General features: G+C 39.8%; 1 protein-coding gene across 1 annotated transcript; it reads right to left on the bottom strand.

Annotated features, from left to right (window-relative positions):
• Nucleotides 1-279: 279 nt before the first annotated feature.
• On the bottom strand, nucleotides 280-19,056 carry dnmt1 (DNA (cytosine-5-)-methyltransferase 1). Its single transcript, XM_053613086.1, has 34 exons — nucleotides 18,864-19,056; nucleotides 17,407-17,449; nucleotides 15,081-15,188; nucleotides 14,731-14,974; nucleotides 14,521-14,593; nucleotides 13,638-13,722; nucleotides 13,513-13,556; nucleotides 13,342-13,396; nucleotides 13,183-13,266; nucleotides 12,969-13,078; nucleotides 12,753-12,871; nucleotides 12,578-12,670; nucleotides 12,334-12,485; nucleotides 12,066-12,253; nucleotides 10,588-10,768; nucleotides 10,000-10,097; nucleotides 9,383-9,536; nucleotides 9,117-9,232; nucleotides 8,427-8,625; nucleotides 7,934-8,067; nucleotides 7,620-7,799; nucleotides 6,883-7,110; nucleotides 6,516-6,708; nucleotides 6,168-6,258; nucleotides 5,950-6,081; nucleotides 5,549-5,831; nucleotides 4,993-5,134; nucleotides 4,700-4,866; nucleotides 4,438-4,615; nucleotides 3,835-4,030; nucleotides 3,586-3,749; nucleotides 2,606-2,722; nucleotides 2,078-2,168; nucleotides 280-1,995 (listed from the first exon to the last, which is right to left on the bottom strand). The coding sequence occupies exons 1-34, from the start codon at nucleotides 18,908-18,910 to the stop codon at nucleotides 1,964-1,966; spliced, it is 4,521 nt and encodes a 1,506-aa protein (XP_053469061.1). The 5' UTR covers nucleotides 18,911-19,056; the 3' UTR covers nucleotides 280-1,963.
• Between the last annotated feature and the right edge of the window lie 227 nt (nucleotides 19,057-19,283).

Below are 19,283 nucleotides of genomic sequence, written 5' to 3' on the forward strand. Positions count from 1 at the left end.
TGAGGATTGCTTTGGCAGTAGAGCCAGCTGCAAAGAAAACCACAGGTATATATTAACACACCCATAATGTTATATCTGTACTAACTCATTCACTCAACACATAAAATGGATTAAAAACAGTAAGATGATGTTTATTTAACATTGACACTGGAGGATTCTGTAAGAGTTTTGTTTTCGGACACAGGAATGGCCTTGGGACTGAAGGCTTTCCAGTTTCTCGCTAAAACAAGCTGCATTATTTATTTTTCTTGATGTCATGAGAAGAAAAAAAGAAGCTGATGAGGGAACAACTGTTTTATAGCTGCTACAATACAACATAACATTAAGGTACTTGTATGTTCCAAATCATTACATGTAACTATAAACATACAGAAAACAATTTTTGCCAATAATTAATTTGTTATTCTGAAGAGCCTTTCATTTGCCATGCTGTAAAAAAAAACAAACAATTTAAGACGTACATTTATGCACTAAAAGGTCAATCTCAATATAAACACCCTTGTAATACTTTGAGATTAAACAGAGCCATTTTATAAACACTAAATGACATTATTGCTACTTGCACTTAACAAATGAAGTAATTTTAAATGTGCTGTTGAAATTTTAAAAGGTTTATTAGTAAAGTTGGATTCCAGGCACTCTGTAAAATCTAAATATTCACACACACGGCACACCTGTACATTCAAATCAGCCAATCATGTGGCAGTAGCACACTGCATAAAATCATGCAAATACAGATCAAAAGCATCACTTAAATGCTCAGATCAGTGGGAGTTAGGATCATTGCCCCTTTACCATGGCATGGCTGTTAATGCCAGATGGGCTGGTTTGAATATTTCTGATGATCTGGGATTTTCTTGAGCAGTGGTCACCAACCCTGTTCCTGGAGATCTACCTTCCTAAAGACTGTAGTTGTAGGCTGTGGATCAGGTGGTAGAGCAGGTTGTCCACTAATCGTAGGGTTGGCAGCCCACGACTTCACATGCTGAAGTGTCTTTGGGCAAGACACTGAACCCCAAGTTGCTCCGTACATGGCAGATCTGCTACCATCGGTGTGAGTGTGTGTGAATGGAACCGCTAGGGTTAAATAAAGCTCTATATAAATGCAGACCATTTAGCATTCTAATCATTGCCTGAAGTTCTTGAAAATCAACTAAAACAGGTTTTGGTTAGAGATGAAACATGGAGGAAGGTAGACCTCAAGGAAGAGGGTTGGTGACCACTTCTCTAGAGAGTTTAGACCACACACAAAAACACCAAACCCATCCAGGTCCACAGATGAAAACACCAACAGAAGAGACCTTTAACCCTAATAACCACTCTTTATAACTTTGGTGAGCAGAAAGGAACACAACCACTGAGGGTTGGGCTAAAACAGCCCAAGACCACATCAGAGACACAGGTATGCTGTTGAAGTGCTGCTGCCACCTGACTGGCCGATTAGATAACTGCATGAATGAGCAGGAGTAACACATTCTCAATTCAATTTTACTGTGAATAATGTTTTAAGTAGTGACAGACCAACCTTCATAAGCTCTTCAATTTAGTACACAGCATTTTATTGCTCATTTTTAATCATGATAAAAATCATTGAAACAGGGAGGAACAAAATATTAATAGTTGTAGCATGAGCCTTTATGACGTGCAACAATTCATTTTACTAAAACACATTTACACGAATTTGACATCCAGTTGATAAGAGCTTTATTTGAAATATTACAACATATAAAAACTACATAGAATTTATTCCACCACCTCAGAGTGGAGATTGCAAACACGATTAAAATTACATTTAGAAAATGAATAAAACATCACTTTTAACGGCGCTGCACAGACCACACATCCGTAGAGAGGCCAGCTGAGTGGCCAGGCTCCACATCAGCACATGGGTTAATGGAACGAACTGAATAAGTGGGAGTCGAGAAAAAACTCCAAAAAAGTACTCGAGAGGAGCATTACTCACTCACACCTCCATCTTCTCTGGTTTCACAGGCTCTGAAAGGAAAACAGAGGAATTCTCTTTATTCAAATTCACAAAAGAGGCTCAGATCTCTGCAAGATCCATACTACATCACACCTGTAGCGTTCTCCTTCATCTTCTCCAGAACACATTTCTTGATTTCAAGTCCGATGGCTTTGGAAAGAGGTGGAGGCACAGCGTTTCCGACCTAACAAAGGCAGAAGTTACGGAGATTTAGATTTGTCAGTGTTAACATAGAAGACAAAGTAGAAAAGGTGAATGAAATTAAGTTAGAGTTCAGTCTAAAATAAATAAAAAGGTAAGGGGGTGTGGGGGATGGATAATTGTAAATAATAAAATATGCACTAGTATGCATATCAGTCAATACAAAAAAAAAAAAAAAATAGAAAGAAAAAAAGGAAAACTAGGCAGTGTTCTGCACACTTCTCATTTATACAAGTGAGCAATTGAGGGTTAAGGGCCTTGCTCAAGGGCCCAACAGTGGTAGCTTGGCAGTGCTGGGGGCTTGAACTCCTGACCTTCTGATCAGTAACCCAGAGCCTTTAACCACTGAGCCACCGCTGCTCACTTGTCCGACACTTTTCACTGGAAGTGTAGCAACTACAGCTCATCATGCGTCCGTACCTGTCGGTGTTTGTCCAGGATGTTGCCAAAGAAGCGGTACGTATCGGGGAAACCTTGCGAGCGAGAGCACTCTCTAACACTGACCACACGGTGCTGCTCCGGATGTAACACACGCCCCTAAAAAACACAGACACACCATTAGGAATTACTCTTCACTCTGCAGAACATGACAATCAACATCGAGGCCAATTCCTAAAAATTCCACCAGTCTATAAGGATTAGATTGAAGAGAGCAAAACAAATGCATTAATACTGTACGAGTCTATAAATCAGAGTGGAATATAGAAAGTGTTCGTGTTCTCTCTCTTACTACTGAATTGCTCCGATAACACTCCCATAGTTACAATAAAACATTAGTTTCCAAGTATGAAGTTTGCCATGGATTTTCACAAAGACTAAGTGATCGAAAACAGAAACTGCTGCTAATCATCCACATACTCCAGTTAATTCATAATGTAAATAAATAGATAAATGTAATAGGAAAATTAAAATGAATAAGTGACTTGACAAATACAATTCATTTTTAATTTAGTTTAAACCCAAATGTATTGTATTCATTTGTTTTCTGTATATTTGTATTTAACTGTTCTTTTTATTTTTTCCATTTGTTCTTATATTCATACATTTACTTTATTTACACAAATGGAAAAAATAAAATAAAAAGGTAAAAATAAAAATAAATTAAAAAGAAATACAAAAAAGTACATGAAGGAATAAAGTAATACAAAAATAATTTTAGGATTAAATTTAATTAAAAGTGAATTGTTTCAAGTCACTTATTTTCCAATTACATTTATCTATCCATCTCATAATTTTTAATTTCTGCAGGTTTTGTCCTCCATACTACACATCATATAGGAAAATATAATTATAGCCATCATCATATCACAATTACAAATTGATAGAAAATGGTAGACACGAGCATTTAACCATCTTTTTTTTGGACCTTTCTAGGGTTTTCTAGGTGTTCAGAGTTGTACCTGCTTGCCCATGGGCTCAGGGTTGGTGACTGTGGTGCTGAAGAAGCCGTCCCACTCGAGCCTGCCATACAGTCCAGCCCAGTGGTTATGACGATTACCCGTGTGAGGCAAACACCACGGGATCAGTGTGTTGAACTGCCTGTCTGCTGGGTCACATGGTTTACCTAATGGGAATGAACAGAAAAATTTAATCATGAAGCAGTGCGAGTGAGTGCGTGCATGTGCGCAGAGTGAGAAATGACAACGCACCTCCAGCACACGTACACACTCCTCTCAGTGCACCGGTGCCGCTGCGGCCGTTTTTCTTGTCCGGGTGCGTGTACCGAAGCTTCTTTGTTGGGGTTCCGTCCCGTAGCCGCACCTCGATGTTGGGCAGGTCTCTCCAGTCAGAGCCTGGTGCAAGGGGGATGTGACGCATGCGTGCTTCCACTAGGGCACTCATGTCCTGTAAGAGCAACAAAAAGGACACCAATATTAATCAAACATGTTTGAGTAATGTAACAAGGCAGAGGACTAATGCTAGTCAATAATCCAATGCCAGACAATGGTGAAGCTGCACCACCTACAGCCATGAGGGTGAGAAAAGAAAACCATATAACTACAACTTTAAATGGCCCAAATACATGGTACATATTTTCATGAATGCCCTTCATTTTTTTTCAAGAAAAAAAAAAAAAAAATTAATCCACTTGGGAGTCCCTGTATGCATATTTCATGGGAAACAGCAGCATATTTAAGGCTTATCTGATTAACTTTGTTCTGGATGGTTTAACTGGTGTGCCGTTGACTAAAATCGTACCCAACACTTCATCTCTCAGGGTGACATTTAGAAAAGCATAATGGCAGGCAAACCTTGCAGATATGGTCCCTGAGAATAGGCTGGTATTGTGCCCCCCGAATGTGTCTCTGGAACCAGGATTGTGGCTCGCCGTTGTAGGAAATCTCCAGAGCAGAGGCTCCATTACGGATCTCTGGGAGGTCAGACATGGTGTCCCGGACCGTAATGGTTCGATAGATACCGCCGTTCCCTCTGAAGAAGTAAAACATTAGTACGTACACACACCAACATAACATCTGACTAAGAAAAGAAAAAGTTAGTAGCTGATGTAGTTACCTGGTTACGTTGGAGACATATTTTTTGTCATCAACCACTACACTGAGGGAGCACGCTCTTGGAGCGAACACATGCAGTGGTTCTGGGTAGCGTGGGAGTTTCTCACCCGGAGCAGCAGCCAGTATAATTGCCCTGCGCCGTGTCTGGGCCACCCCATACTGCCCTGCCTACAAAAAATAGGAACAATAATTACCATGGATCACTTAAGGCTACTTGGGTAAGGAAGAAAAAAAAAAAAAAAAAAAAAAAAATCTATCTATGCTGGATCTTTAATCGGTAGCAGAAACACTTACTTGGAGTACACCAAACGTGCACTGGTAGCCCATGCGCACTAGACAACGCAGTGTGAGTTTCAAGACCATGGAGCGCTTAAAGGACACAAAGTTTCGGACGTTTTCCAACAGGAAGAACTTCGGCCTGTAGTAGTCACAGTAACTGAAAACAAAGAATGCATATGCGTGATACAGAGGCTTCGACACTTCCAAAAGGAGAATTCCAAAAGGAGAAAGAGGTCCCTAAGGTATGTTAGTGTGTGTGAGACGCTACATTTTTTTTTTTAGATGCATGACAAGCAACAGTAAGAGGAATAACTTGTGGAATAAGCTCAGCATGACTCATGACTGCTACTTATTAAGCAGCGATGCTAAAGTAACTGCTGCCAGTCAGTAGAACCAAGGGAACATTTGTGTTTTGACAAAAAAACAAAAACACCCCACACCATAGATTAAATAAGAGAGCCCAAGACAATCTATAATTTAAATTGCATTCTTAAACACTTATAGCCTTCAATTCATACAACCTTTAATTTTCAGACAAAGTAGGACTAATGTGTGCACCCTTCATACTGACCTCAGATAAGAGACAACAAGGGAGTTCTTAAACTTTGAGTAAGTGCGGGAGTTGAAGCGGTTCATTCCACTGAAACCTTGGCATGGCGGCCCTCCACACAGCATCTCCACGTCACCCTTCTGAGGGAGTTTCTGGCCCAGGGAGTTGGTCTTCTCTCCAGCCATCACCAGCTTCAGCAGAACGTTGCAGTCTTCTGTGAACACTGTGGTGCCTGGGTTATTCAGCCTGAAGGCCTGTGCAGCAGGATCCCACATCTCGATGGCCCAGTGGGTCTCAGAGATACCTAGACACATATGAATAGATACATGAGTAAGTTTTTTTTTTTTTTTTTTTTTTTTTTAAAAGGGAAAGGGGAGGAGGTGCACGTATGGAAGGAACTGCATTTTGAAGAAAGGACTTGCCTGCTTGGTGGAAGCCTTCAGACAGACCACCACAGCCAGAGAACACATCCAGCGTGCGCAGTTTAGGAGCTTTGAGCTCTGGAGTCTCCTGCTCATGGGCATCCTGTGAGGAAGCTTTTCCTTTCCCTTTACCTAAAGAACAAAAGGAGCAACACTAAATTTCTGCATACAACGTAGACGATGACGTCACTCAATAAAAGTGAAATCTACATTTATACCTTTTCCCTTTCCCTTTCCTTTGCCCTTGTTTACAACAGAGCGGGCATGGTTTGGTGGGTCTTCGAATGTTTTTGATTTGGCGCTGTAGGCCTGTGGTGAAAAACATTATGATTGCAGTCAATATAAATGCTTTACTGGAATTAGGTTTGCAAACTAAACTGATCTTCGGGTTCTTCAATCAGTTTAAAGTTTGAACCAAGCATGGCCCAAAGTGGTTTATTCCCCTCATTGAACAGCAGTGTAAGCGTTTCATTTATTAATGAATACATCATGCATTGTACACACACAAATGTTCATAGTCAGATTTAATCTTACAGAACAGCCACTTAAGTTGGTTCCAGTTTTACCTCTAGGAAGTAGAACCGATCAGGTCCACTGCTGGAATACTCCTGCACACTCTCCACCAGGTCCTCCCCGTACTCCACACGACAGCGACCCAGAACATCTGCCATGTTCACAGACACCTCTTCATCGCTCCAGTAAAGCTGGTTTATATCAGTGTGGTAGCCTGCCTTTGGACCCTTATGAGTGTTCTCTGGTCTGTACAGAATGGTGTTGAAAAATCATGTACAATGTAATTAAATCGCTACTTACAAACAAAATGTTTCAGACAATGCTAATAGCAGACAACTTGGACTTAAAAGCAAGGAGTTGAATCAGTATGCAACCTACGAATTGCATTTCATTGGATACGATGAAGTGTCAAACACTCGCCTGTAAAATTTGTAAATGCGCAGTTTGACCTCCGACGCATCTGCTGGCTTGCCGTTGCTGCGCTTGATACAATAGATCTCTTTAATGCGCCCGATACGGAACGGCTCCGGCGCATCCAGATTGGATCCCTTGATGTAATCCGAGGACTTCCTGTAGTATTCTGGATAAAGGTCCTCATCCACATCCTCTTTTCGGTGAGGACGTTTGACAGGGCTTGCAGCCTTCACCCTGGGATAAAGATCAATAGGTTTTGATCAAGTGACAACTGACCCAGGAAGAAGTTCTGTCAAGTAGATCAGCACCACAACTGCCCTGATTTAATTACACACAGCTTATTTATTAAAGTTTCTAACAGTATCATTGTTATAATTTGTTATACATTGTCAGTCACAAAGACACACATGCCTGTAGTTATGACAAAATGTCTAAACAGAATCTATGACCTTATTTTTTTAATCAAATTGTCTGAAATGAAGTCACTTCATGTGAGTTTTTTTTTTTTTTTTTAAACCCCTAATCAGTTTTGAACCAGATGTGCATGTGGGTTTAATTCCAAATAAAAAGGTCTGATTTTCTGGCATGTAGTTCAGTTTAACCAATCAAATGAGTTTTTTTAATCTGGTGTACAGGACACATTTGACAATCAATTTTGTTTAAATAGGACTGTTATGCAGTAGACACTTGATATACAAACATTTGGTCATAGAAAGTATGAGGCTCATTTGCTCTTCACTTACCCAAAGTTGAAAGCCTCAGGTGGCAAGTATACGCTGTCTCCCACTCTGTATTGCTCCCCCTTCAGGCAAGCCAGGGAATATAAGATTTTAGTGTCACTCTCCTCATCCTCCAGGGGATCTAAGACACGAGGCGTCTCCCGTTCCTGCTGCTCTATATTTCTAGTGCAGCTTGCACAGAACCTGCATTAAAGCAGTTTAGCAGAATATGGTTTAAAAAAATTTATATTACACATACATATATAGCTTTCCTGCCTGTATGAACTAATTCATATGTATTGGCAAAAAAACTCTAATAATTCCAAAACTCAACAAACTTGTATTTGGAGTCTTCCTCTGGGATGACCTTGGGTGGCGTCTCAAACCGAGCAAAATCCCCATCGTACCATAGCTGATAAAAGAAGCTTTTTCCGTCATCCTCAATGACCTTTATGTCATCAACAAGACCACCCTGAGGGGAGGAAAAATAAAAAACAATAAAACAAGTTGCTTTAAAACATTTAGTAAAGCCAAGTAGTATACAGCTTATGGAAAATACATTATTCAAACATCAAAAGAGAAGACAAATGAGTAAAACTAAGACAAAATATAGTGGAGGGGGGGATTCACCCACACTAATCAAACGACTGATCACAGATTTACAGCTAAATAATTTGTTCAAACTCCCATTTCTATATGAACACCATCTGCAGTATCAGAACACACATGAGCCCAACAGCATGGTTGCAATTAAATCTTGCCATAATAAAACCACAGCACAAATCCATCAGTTGTGTTTACTAAAGAGTGAAGGAGCAAAACAATTCACACCTCCATGAACCAGTCCTCTGAAGGAGCCTTGTAGAGCACATTGACCTTGCCGTGCACAAAGCTCAGCTGCATGTCCTCACACTCATCCACAAGGAAGAGCTCCAGAGGGTCCGAGGATTCGCCCAGAACGGTGTCTGTGCCACGGCAGAACCAGTGCGCATGAAACATCATCTCACTCTCCTCCCACAAAGCTGTAATCCTAAAAAAAAATACATTTAAAGAAAAAAGGTGTCAATTTCACACCAGGTAACCCTACATGTGTAATTTTTCTTGTAAATAAAAGAACTTTAAATCATGTCTATTACATTAGTTTGAGACGTACCACATACAAAGACAACCTGAAACCAAACTTTTTTTTTTGGCTTGCTCACGTCCATGATTAATTAGCAAGAATCAAGAGATTTGTGTTTTTTGTTATTTATTAAAACGTCATCTCTTACCCAGCAAAAGCATTCTGAATTTTGAACACACCATGCAAGAGTAACAAACCAATATCTAAAAATTATATCCAAAATGATCCTTGTGTGACTTCATGTTTGTTTTTGGACATTTCACAATCCAGTGAAATCGAAGGATAAACCTCCAGCCTTGGGTTTATGTCCCAACCCAAATATTGCCTTTCAGGTGAACAGTGCAATTTCGGAAGTAAAGTGTTGCTTGTCTTCCATGCAACAGTAAAGCACCAGTTACCTGGCGAGGTAGAGTGCATGAGAGGGGTCATCTGGGCTGACGGACACACAGTCTCCAACTTCCAGCACCTCATTTTCCACACGCACCTTCATATAGTAGTCACGCTTTCCTTCAGTCTGGGAGTTGGGGGAATAATTACATGAATCACTCAACAAGAACGCATCTCTAGACTGCAGGACTGATTCATTATTAGGCAACCAAGACACATCAACATTTGGGGTTGTGTGTTTGAGTGGTAAAAACCACTAGTAAAGATGTATACATACCCTAATGGGGTCTCCCACCCAAGCGATCTTGTTCTTTGTCTGCTTTTTCTTTGCTTGGGACATCTTCTTCGGTGCATCTTTAAGAAGCGGCAAGACTTCTTCCTCATCTATATTCTCATCATCCTCTGCTTCCTTCACTGCCATATTGGGACATCTGGATAAAACACACATCCATTTAGCACACTTTACCAGCAGACACATTAAACTTATGAGCAAGTCTACTTAAATGGAGATGAAATGTTACTACTCTCCCTTCCAGACATTGTTCAACAGGAACTGTGTCTGGAGTTCATTAGTATTACTCACAACCAAAACATGCTGTCTGTTTAAACGGAAAGTATGAGAACAGTATCAGGTACCCAGAACGTTACTCTCCTTAAACCTAGAGCTTATCTGTATAGTCACTGAGCAAATTTCACAGATTGCCCAATAACGTGAAATCTTTTTCTCCACGTAGCAACATTACCCCACACAGGGTCCCATTACAAAACTCAGAGTGGAGTAAAAAGTTTTTAAAAAACAAAAAAGAGCTGAAAAATCTAGCTCTCAAAACTATAACCGTGCGTAAATGTACAACGGCTGTATAAAGCTCATTTTTGCACACAAACGGTATATACCTCCTCTTTTGACAGGCCTGCTTGCTGCGACCACTGCCTCCAAATTTGATCATGTCCTTACATGAAGAGCATTTACCACAATCAGGGGCTTGGCACACCTGGAGGAACACAGTAAACTCATTTTGATCAAAACGTTATTAAAACCAAAAGGAATGGAAGGAGCACCATGCGCTCACATGGGATATAACCACACCATACTAGAACCTCCAACGCCGGGAATATAGTGCACTACGTTTGAGATTTAGCCACAGGGAAATTCAGACTCCAGTAAAACCTGATGGAAATTAGAGTTTTAATTAGAAAACTGAAATTTCACACATTTTGTATTAAATCTATACATAAAAAGGCATGCATTAGATTATTTTAACCCCAACACACTAAGAACTTCAGCAAAAAAGATTTAGTAAACACACTGATATTTCATTAGGCTGTTCGCAGACTAGATGTGGCTTGACCTAGCAATAACAGCTTCAGGTGATCGTGTCGCACGGGATCTTAAGTTCGGCGAAAATTAATTTGAATGCAAAAAGGCCATATCTGCCTGAAAAGTGAAAATTGACTTTAAAAACAAACAAATTAAAAGCTCACCTCGCAGACCCCACAGCGCTGCCTCTTGGCACCTCCATCTTTATTATTCTGATCGATCTGCTCTTCGAAGAAGGTATCAAAGATCTGGTAGACAAGCTTCGTCGTGGTAGCTTTCGTCGGACCCTTGAAATCCTTCTCGATCTTTGTAGGATGACGAATAGCTTGTCTTCTGGCTGCTCTCCTGAAAAAAGGGGGTAGAAAAGGGACACATTAGGAACACAAACAGCTGAGTGACCAGATGAGACCACTTACTCACTAAGCAGAGATGGAGACATGCAGTTTTTATGAGAATAAATACTTTTTTTTTTTTTTAATAAATGCAGAGCTCTTTAGGGCAGGGTGATGTAAGCTTTAATTTTTTATTTATTTTTTTAAAAAGTACTTAAAATTCAAGACGGAAATTTCCAAACCTACAGCTAGGGGTTTTAAATCTTAGTTGGAATGAAAACCTGAATCCACACAACATCTATTAGACAAGATTAAAGACCCCTGCTCTACAGAGTTTCATCCACATTTAATAATTAAGACCAATACAACACAATTAGGTGAATAGTAGGTCATCAACAACACGACTGTGCTACATCACCCGTCCCTTACAGCCTGTCATGAGGCCTGGCAATCAGTGCTTCAAAACAACAACCACCAAAACCACTCCAGAGGCGCAAATTAAAAAGGTTACCTACCAGTACAGCAGCATGCTGCATTAGGGAATGCCAGAGAAGCATTAGACAACATAGCACAAGCAGCAGCAAAACCATTTGTAAAACAGAACCCAAACCCACATGTCTAATTAGATACAAACTCCACAATAATAACTGAACAATGACTAGATCAGCTTCAGCCTGGTGGGAAAAAAAAGGGGGGAGGGGGAGGAAGTACATTACCAGTATGCATACTCCACTAAATTTACAGATGTTTAAGAACTTTCCAGATAGTTGTTGTATTACATACTCTGAAGGAATATTTATTTTAGAGAGAGTGCCCAAGAGACTGATATTTACGAATTTTCCCATAATCGATTTTTTTTTTTTTTTATACCGGATCCACCAATACATGGTTTTGAGAATTGCGCACAGGACCTCTAACAGGCCTTAACATACAAATTAGATGCATGACATAAATGCTATATATGTAGTTTTTTTAAGCGGCTTGGTGCTAAGAAACTTTTGTAACAGTGCACTTTATTTCTTTGCACTCTCTCAGAACCCTCTATTTATTGGTGTATAAATAAGGAGTATTGTTTTGTATGCAAGGAGGAAGTGAAATTGACAAAATTGTTATAAATAAAACTGTTCAGTGGTGGGGGGGGAGACCAAAACACACTGAACAGCCCAAGAACCCCCTAACAAATCAAACCTTTTGCGCTTGAACACACCTCCCAGACACACTGATGTCAAGTTGACAGTTCACGTTAACCGCACTGTTTCATGATGTAAAATCCAACATGTCCTTACAACAGCCCAATTCCCCAAGCCTACCTCTTGCCCAGGGTGACTCCAGCCAGTTTGATCAGGTCCCTCATACACGGGGTAACAATGATGGGCTGTTCGTCAGAGTCTCCGGCCTCATCATAGCTCTCCACCTGCTCCACAACAAACTGGGCATGGCGCAGGAGAGTGTCCTCAGTGAAGCGATTGAAGTTCAGCCCAGCCGGTGGGACTGTGGTCTGCAAAGGAATAAAAACAGTGGTGGTCTATCAGAAAACTACTCCTCAGTCATTAACTTAATCAGACTCTAAATATTAACCTCAATTTTGTTGAGCAAGTCCTCGTATGTAGCATCTGGGTTCTTCTGAAGAAACTCAACCACAATCTTACTCATGTAGATCTTCTCCTGCATCAGCGCAAAGATCAGAGAGTATTCCTCACTTGGCTCCATTAGGATATAGTCAGCAAACGCTGCAGAGAGCAAGAGACAGATACTGTGAGCAGCTAATGCAAAACCATTTAGTTTGTAATAGAGTTAAAATGATGACACCTCATGAGGTTACCTGTGGTGAAGCCAATCAGAGCTTTCTCTCCTCCATCAAAACCAGTGATCCACCAGGCATTGATTGGGCCCAGCTTTTTAGCAGGTACACCACCTTGAGGACACAAAAATAGCATTTCAGCCATAAGGAGACATTTGTTGTTATCATTTAATATTAGTGGATCCTCCAAACATACCATCCATACAAGGATTGTCATCGTAGATGGGCTTGACTGAACAGCTGAAGTACAACTCAACATTCTTCTCAATGAGTCCAGAATCAAAAGGACACAGGTGGCCACGTTTGTCATAGACACTGGAAATAAAACCAGAAGGAAAATAATGCAGCAAAAGGGGAAAAAATGGGAAGTGTGTAACTGAGGGGAAAAGTTCAGTAAACCTCATCCCCCTACCTAAAGTTTGTAATCTTGTGTTGAGGCAGGTCGTCATAACTTTCAAACCCATCTTCATTCGAGTCGAACAACGAAAGACGCTCATCCGTTAACATCTCCGGTTCATCAAGCTGCCGATAAGATACAATGGAGGTTAATACAAAAGGGGAATGAAAACAAAAAGGTTGATAATTTCTCACCAGCTCTAAAATAGAGACAGGAACAAAACACTTACCGCATCATCAGGATCCCCCTGGAAAAACTTGAGGTCAGAGTCATCCAGGTACTGCCTGCAGTCAGGACACTTGGGTGGAGGTGTCTGAAATGGCATAAAAGGAACGTTAGTGGCTTGTGAGTGGAGGTCAGGTAAGGTTTGTGAAATAAGAAGAATCACCTTGACTGTGTTCACAGGCTTGGTCTTCTCTGCATTGGAGTTTTCAGTGGTCGGCCTGAGGGGGGGGGGAGGAAAAAGATGGCTCTCAAGCTTCATGGCATTAACGCTGCTATGTCATAGCACAGTGCCTTAAAGCCTTGAATGCCAAGTACACTTAAATTTTAAACCTACTTTTCTTCATCCTCTTCCGTTTTAAGGCGCTTTTCTTCACGGGTCTACGTTTAAAAAAAAACAATAAATTCAAGTCTGACTATTGATAAAACCAGACTTTAGCACTTTAGCACACTGTATTCTACCTCCTCGACATCAGCTTCCTCAGTGTTAACATCTGTGTCACCATTTGTAGCCTCGCCATTCACCTCATCAGACTTGCGCTTGGGCCTGAAGGAGAAAAAATGTTCACACTGGTCATTATAAATATATAAATACATCTGAGACTACAGAACTCAATGTCTTACAGCATGACCACTATTTATAAATCTTTTATAATAAAGTCATCAAAACTCCGGAATAACAAAAATGGAACTATGGGATTCATGTTGTGACAAAAAAATAAAATTTTTTTTAGTATTTTAGCATCTTCAAATTAGACACCCTTTTTGCCTAGAATTTCCAGAAATGTATTCTTGGCTTTTTCCTCAACCTATTTGAGAAATCACCCTGAGATTCTCCTTCACGCCAACGCTGGATACTTATTGGCTGCTTTTCGGAATATTTCGCGCCAAGTCATCCATTAAAAAAAAGTTTTCTAAGGAAAGAAATGAATGACGGCATGATTATATTTTTTGTCTACAACACCGATTTTAAACATTTAACCATACACCTTCAGATCAGAAGGTTTTTAAGATCATGACAAACATTTCAGTCAAGTGTCCACAAACTTGACTGGTAGTCTAAATTTTTTTTTGAAAATATTTTCCTGGTACATGGACACTAAAACCTACTTGGTACCAACCATTTCACTCTTTTTACCATAAAACTCTTCATTTTTGAAAACAAGGGACATTATTCTAAACTATAAAATAGTAAGTCTGGTATTTTGGCACAAACTTGTGTAATGAAAATACTTTATTACAAGAAGAAATAAAATTAGTAGTCTAAAAATCATTTCCACAACTCCACTCGGGGGGGGGGGGGGGGGAAACGAAGAAAAAACGAATTTTAGATTTTTATCCTTACACTCTTGAGAACATTGACAGGATTGTTTGTTGTTTTCCGGAGTTGCGTGTGACCCTTGAGCTTGCAGGAGATTCTGTCGGTCAGATCAGAGAAGAGATCATGCAGCATTACACAAATTAAGTGTGATAAGTCGTAAAAAAAAAAAAAAAACCAAAAGACACAAAACCCTTTATGACAAGTGGACTGCAGTAAAACTTAATTGTGACTCACTTTTAGGCTCAGAGTCTGCTTTACTGCGTCTGCCACCCCTGCCCTTTGATGTGCTGGGAGATTTAATGGGTTCTGCTTCCTCCCGAGTTTCCATGGCTGCTTCGTTTTCACAGTTATCTTTATGAGAGCCGTTTTCAGAGAAGCCATTCGAGTGCCCGTTCTGCTCCGCCCCATCGCTGCGACCTTCCTTGCCCAAACCTAAAGCCTTCTTCAGCACAGCTTTCACTTCGGACGTGTACACCTCCTAAAATGTGCAGTGAAAAAGAAGCTCTGGTTACTAGTTCACATGTTAAAACTCTTCTTTTATTATAATAAATAAAATTAAAAAAACAAGCGGCCAAGACACTCACCGTTGTAAGTTCAGAGTTTTTCAGCTTGAGCTCAAGGTTTTTGAGTTGGTCCTGAGTGTCATCACGCAGAAAGTCTTGCAGTAACCGGAGCTTCTCCTTCACACAATCCTAAAGAGGAGGATATTCATTCATCAGTCACAAGGGTACTCGAGTATTTATAATGAGATTTTAGTTCTTAATTAGGAAAAGATTCTGAGACAAAATCTAAATAATTCTGGAGATGTACTAGGATGAGACCCAATACCATCCCTCCAAGTAGTAGTGGATGGCACAGGCACATAAAGACACACTTATAAAAATAAACCTGGTTTGCATTGTTTGATAGGTGCTAAGACCACCACATGCTGCAACTCTTCGGTTAATGCTATTTTTGGAGGAGGACTATATGATAAAGATCACCACAACGAAGCAAGCAGCTCCAACAGTACACATCTCAGTTTCTGAATAAAACAGTATTTAACCACGCTGTTTCTAATAGATTTATAAAAGTACAGAAGCTAACCTGTTAATCTGGAAGTCATTTATCAATTATTAGGGGCCAAGCACCAAAAGTGCGTGGACACAATCTTTAGTTTTCTTATTATTATTATTCCACTCTGTAAGTCCATGGTAGCCCATAGAACCGTATGGTAAAAACTTGTGAAAGTCAGCACATTGATAAGAGGAGAGTCTGAACATTAACCACAGCAATTTGAGTCTCTACGTCAACCCCTCTAGCACCACCAACTGTTCAAAATTACACTTATGTTTGTGCGAATAACTTTTGAACCCTAAGGGCTGGAAACACCCCTCCTCCTCCCCCCCCCCCCCTTCTGATTCCGTGACTCAAGACGATTCGATGTCATGAAAGTTTCCATCATTTTTAATTTAAAAAAAAACCCAAACAAAAACCCCTACTTTTTCAAACATGTCCTAGATGGTTCTTCAGATTTTCACCAAAACTGGCTCAGATTAGCTTCAGACCATGCTGGCAAAAAGTTTATAAAAGCTTTTTGATAAACCCAACCGTTCTCGAAAAACGGGTGAAGGAATTTGACGAGGAGCACACCAAAATGGATGCGAGGATACATCTCTGCAATGCTTTAGTATTTTGAGACGACTCTTGGTACATAAGCATGACCCAAGGCTACATGCAGTGTTTCGGCATAGTGCCACCTAGTAGTCATGAGATACGAAAAGTTAACATTTTTGCTTATAACTTCGGAACAGTTTGGCCAAAAATCACAAGACCGGTCTCTTTAGATTCTGTACAGCATGTCGAGTTAAACGATACCCAATTTCACCCATATTGGCCATTCTGGGTGTCGGCCATTTTGAATTTTGTCATCAAATGCTATATTTTATGAACACCTTGGCATATCATTAGGAAACTTGGTTTTATGTTTTTGGCATCATGCCCTGAAGGTACTCAACACGTAGCAGGGCATCGCAACCTTCTGGTCAAAAATATTTTGAACAAACAGGAATTGCTTTTGATTAATTTTGCCTATTGTAACGAAACTGGTCTTATTACATTCCTTGGGTCATGCTGAGAACATGCATACTAATTTTGTCATAGTCGGACAAACTTCTTGTCCGCCATTTTGATTTTTTTTTTTTTAAAACCTACTTTTTCCTAACTCCTCCTAGACCATTGCTCAAGTTTTCACCAAAGTTGAAGCACGTCATCTTCAGACCATGCTAGCAAAGCGTTATGGATTTCGTGTCAATAGACGAATCTGTTTTCATATATTGCATCAACAATGTTGATGGCAGGATGCCAAAACCAGTCTAGGGCTGTATCTCTGCAAGGTTTTGGCATACTGACAACAACCTTTGCATGCATCATTGTCACGCCACATCACTGTCACGACTGACCATGCCACATCAAATTGGTCAGTGACAAATGTGATTGTGATGACAAGTCATAATTGATTGTCTTTATGACTACCCATTTTACCTAAAATTATATACAAATGACTAAAATTGCTCTTTCACAGTTAGACTTGATGCTCCCTGCCATGCTTGTTTAGCTCCTCGCTTAGACTCCTGTGCTTGACCCCATAATTGCTGCTTGCAACTATTATTATTATTATTATTATTATTATTAATAATAATAATAATAATAATAATAATAATAATAGTCAGACTTTATAGCTAAGAATAGATTCAATGAGCTACACTACAATCAATTACTGACAGACTTCCAACATCACAGGTGTACCGGTGCTAAAAGAAACAATAGTTTAAAAAAAAAAAAAAAAAAAAAAAAAAAACCAACTGTATGCCTCATGCTCCTTAAATAAATGTCAAACATGGAGGACGCCATTTGGTAACGTGTACGTACCTCATCTGACAAACTGTCGTCACCTTTATCCAGTGCCTGCAGTCTGGAAGTATAAAAAGCAGCCAAACATTAAAACCACATATTAACACAAATAAAATTTTTAAAATAATTTTACTAATTATGTTCTCCATGAACTTGGAGGTAAGTGTAGCTCAACTAACAAATTTTGTGTTATAATAGCTTAATAAACTGAAGGAAGAAAGAGAAAGCAAGGACACAACATCCTGCTTTAAATTTCACATTTAGCAGCAAGAAAAACAGAAATAACTGGTAACATTACAAAGATCTATTAACAACCACTAAGGTTTTCATTACAGTTAATAGAAGCATCATCACCAGAATTTGATTTAAGGACCTGAAGAAGTTCTATTGGGTTAATGAAGGTTTCTCAACTTCCTGAAGAGGTTCTCTTTGTAACCCTGTTTGATAGGGAAACCCTGTCTGTTGTAGAGTTATGAACAAACCTTTAAGCTTTGCCACCAATTAATAAAACCCTTGGGCATTCTAAATGTCAGAATTCCTACTGAAAAAGGTTTTCCTTAAGTGCATCAACAGTACTTGACTGAACTTTAAAAGCTATTCATCCATTTTCCTGTTGGTTTTTACTGTTCAACACTCCTTCCTGCATCACGATTCACTGCCCCATCGTGCTGTTCCAGGTCTTCAGACCCACTGCCATCAGCTGGTCCAACATCTCAGCTGAAGGACAAGTGTGACCATGTATTTCCAAAACTAAAAACTTTACAAATGTGGTGGTGTCATTCATACACATCTCCCTGCTTCAGTTTGTTTGTTTGTTTTTCCCTTTACACCCCACGCATTTTATCTGCTCTCATCTAGGTTCAGAACTTGGGTCAAAATTGTGCTTTAAATGTCCTCAAAATATTAAAATACCGCGACACTGATATCGAATTGATACACTGCCCCAGCCCTACGTCATGCCTCCTAATTAAACCTGACATTCCAGGCACTCCATGCTTCTTTTAAACAAACCTGACAAACACTACGGGATAAAGACAGAACCTAGCTCATGCAGGAACAGCTAACTAGTTCTTAGTGTTGTGGATGTTGTGAGTTTACAGGTTCTAACGGTAAATAAATGAGTTAAATGATAGGAGGAGTTGACACGCAGTAAGCAGCCATTATTATTTGGCGCCAAATTCAGCCTGCTGGATGACAGCGGGCGCGTGAGCCAAGTTAGCTAGCATGCTAGCACACACGTACCAAAACAAGAAGCAAGCTAGCAAGCTAAAGCGAGCTCAGTGTTGCAGAAAGATGAACTTGCTAGCTAGCCAGCTAAATTTTCCATATACAGAAAACCCCCAGCATGATTTATAAGAATAGCTAGCTAACCCATAATAGCTGTGTATTTTGTAAATTAACCCTAGCTCAAAGACAGCTGGCTTAGCTAATTTCATATTCTCCATTTTGTTTTTGTTTTTTTTAAGCTAACATACCGTTCCTTCACATCCTCCGGCAAACACAGCAAGGTCCGAGTAGGCATTTCAGCAGGTAAAACAACAAGGACGTGCAGGCTAAAGAACTATTATTATTATTATTATTATTATTTTTAAAAGACAGTGATTAAAATCGGTCAGGTTTATAAAAACAGACAGGGGCAGGAGCAGTAGTACGGCTTCACCGCAGCACAGGAACGCGGCTTTAAACACTTCTGAGAAGCGTGTGTGCGCGCGCGTGAGCCGCTTTTTTGCGCGGGTAATATAGACCGTACCACGAGTTTAAAAAATAGGGGGAACGGGAGTGAGAAATAAACAATAATAATGAAAACATCTGTTTATCCAAATACATTCGTACATTATTACTGAAATAGAATTTATACAAAGTAATGCGTTATTAATAAAAAAAATACAATTTAT

Source organism: Ictalurus furcatus, chromosome 24, assembly GCF_023375685.1.
Source record: "Ictalurus furcatus strain D&B chromosome 24, Billie_1.0, whole genome shotgun sequence".
NCBI classification, from domain to species: domain Eukaryota; kingdom Metazoa; phylum Chordata; class Actinopteri; order Siluriformes; family Ictaluridae; genus Ictalurus; species Ictalurus furcatus.

Bases quoted from the DNA above. Each gene is read 5' to 3' on its own strand.
- dnmt1 (XM_053613086.1), bottom strand. From the start codon at position 18,910: ATGCCTACTCGGACCTTGCTGTGTTTGCCGGAGGATGTGAAGGAACG. The intron at 6,709-6,882 runs GCGAGTGTTTGA...CATTCTGTACAG, and splicing joins CGCATTTACAAATTTTACAG to ACCAGAGAACACTCATAAGG. The intron at 5,832-5,949 runs GCAAGTCCTTTC...ATATGTGTCTAG, and splicing joins TGAAGGCTTCCACCAAGCAG to GTATCTCTGAGACCCACTGG.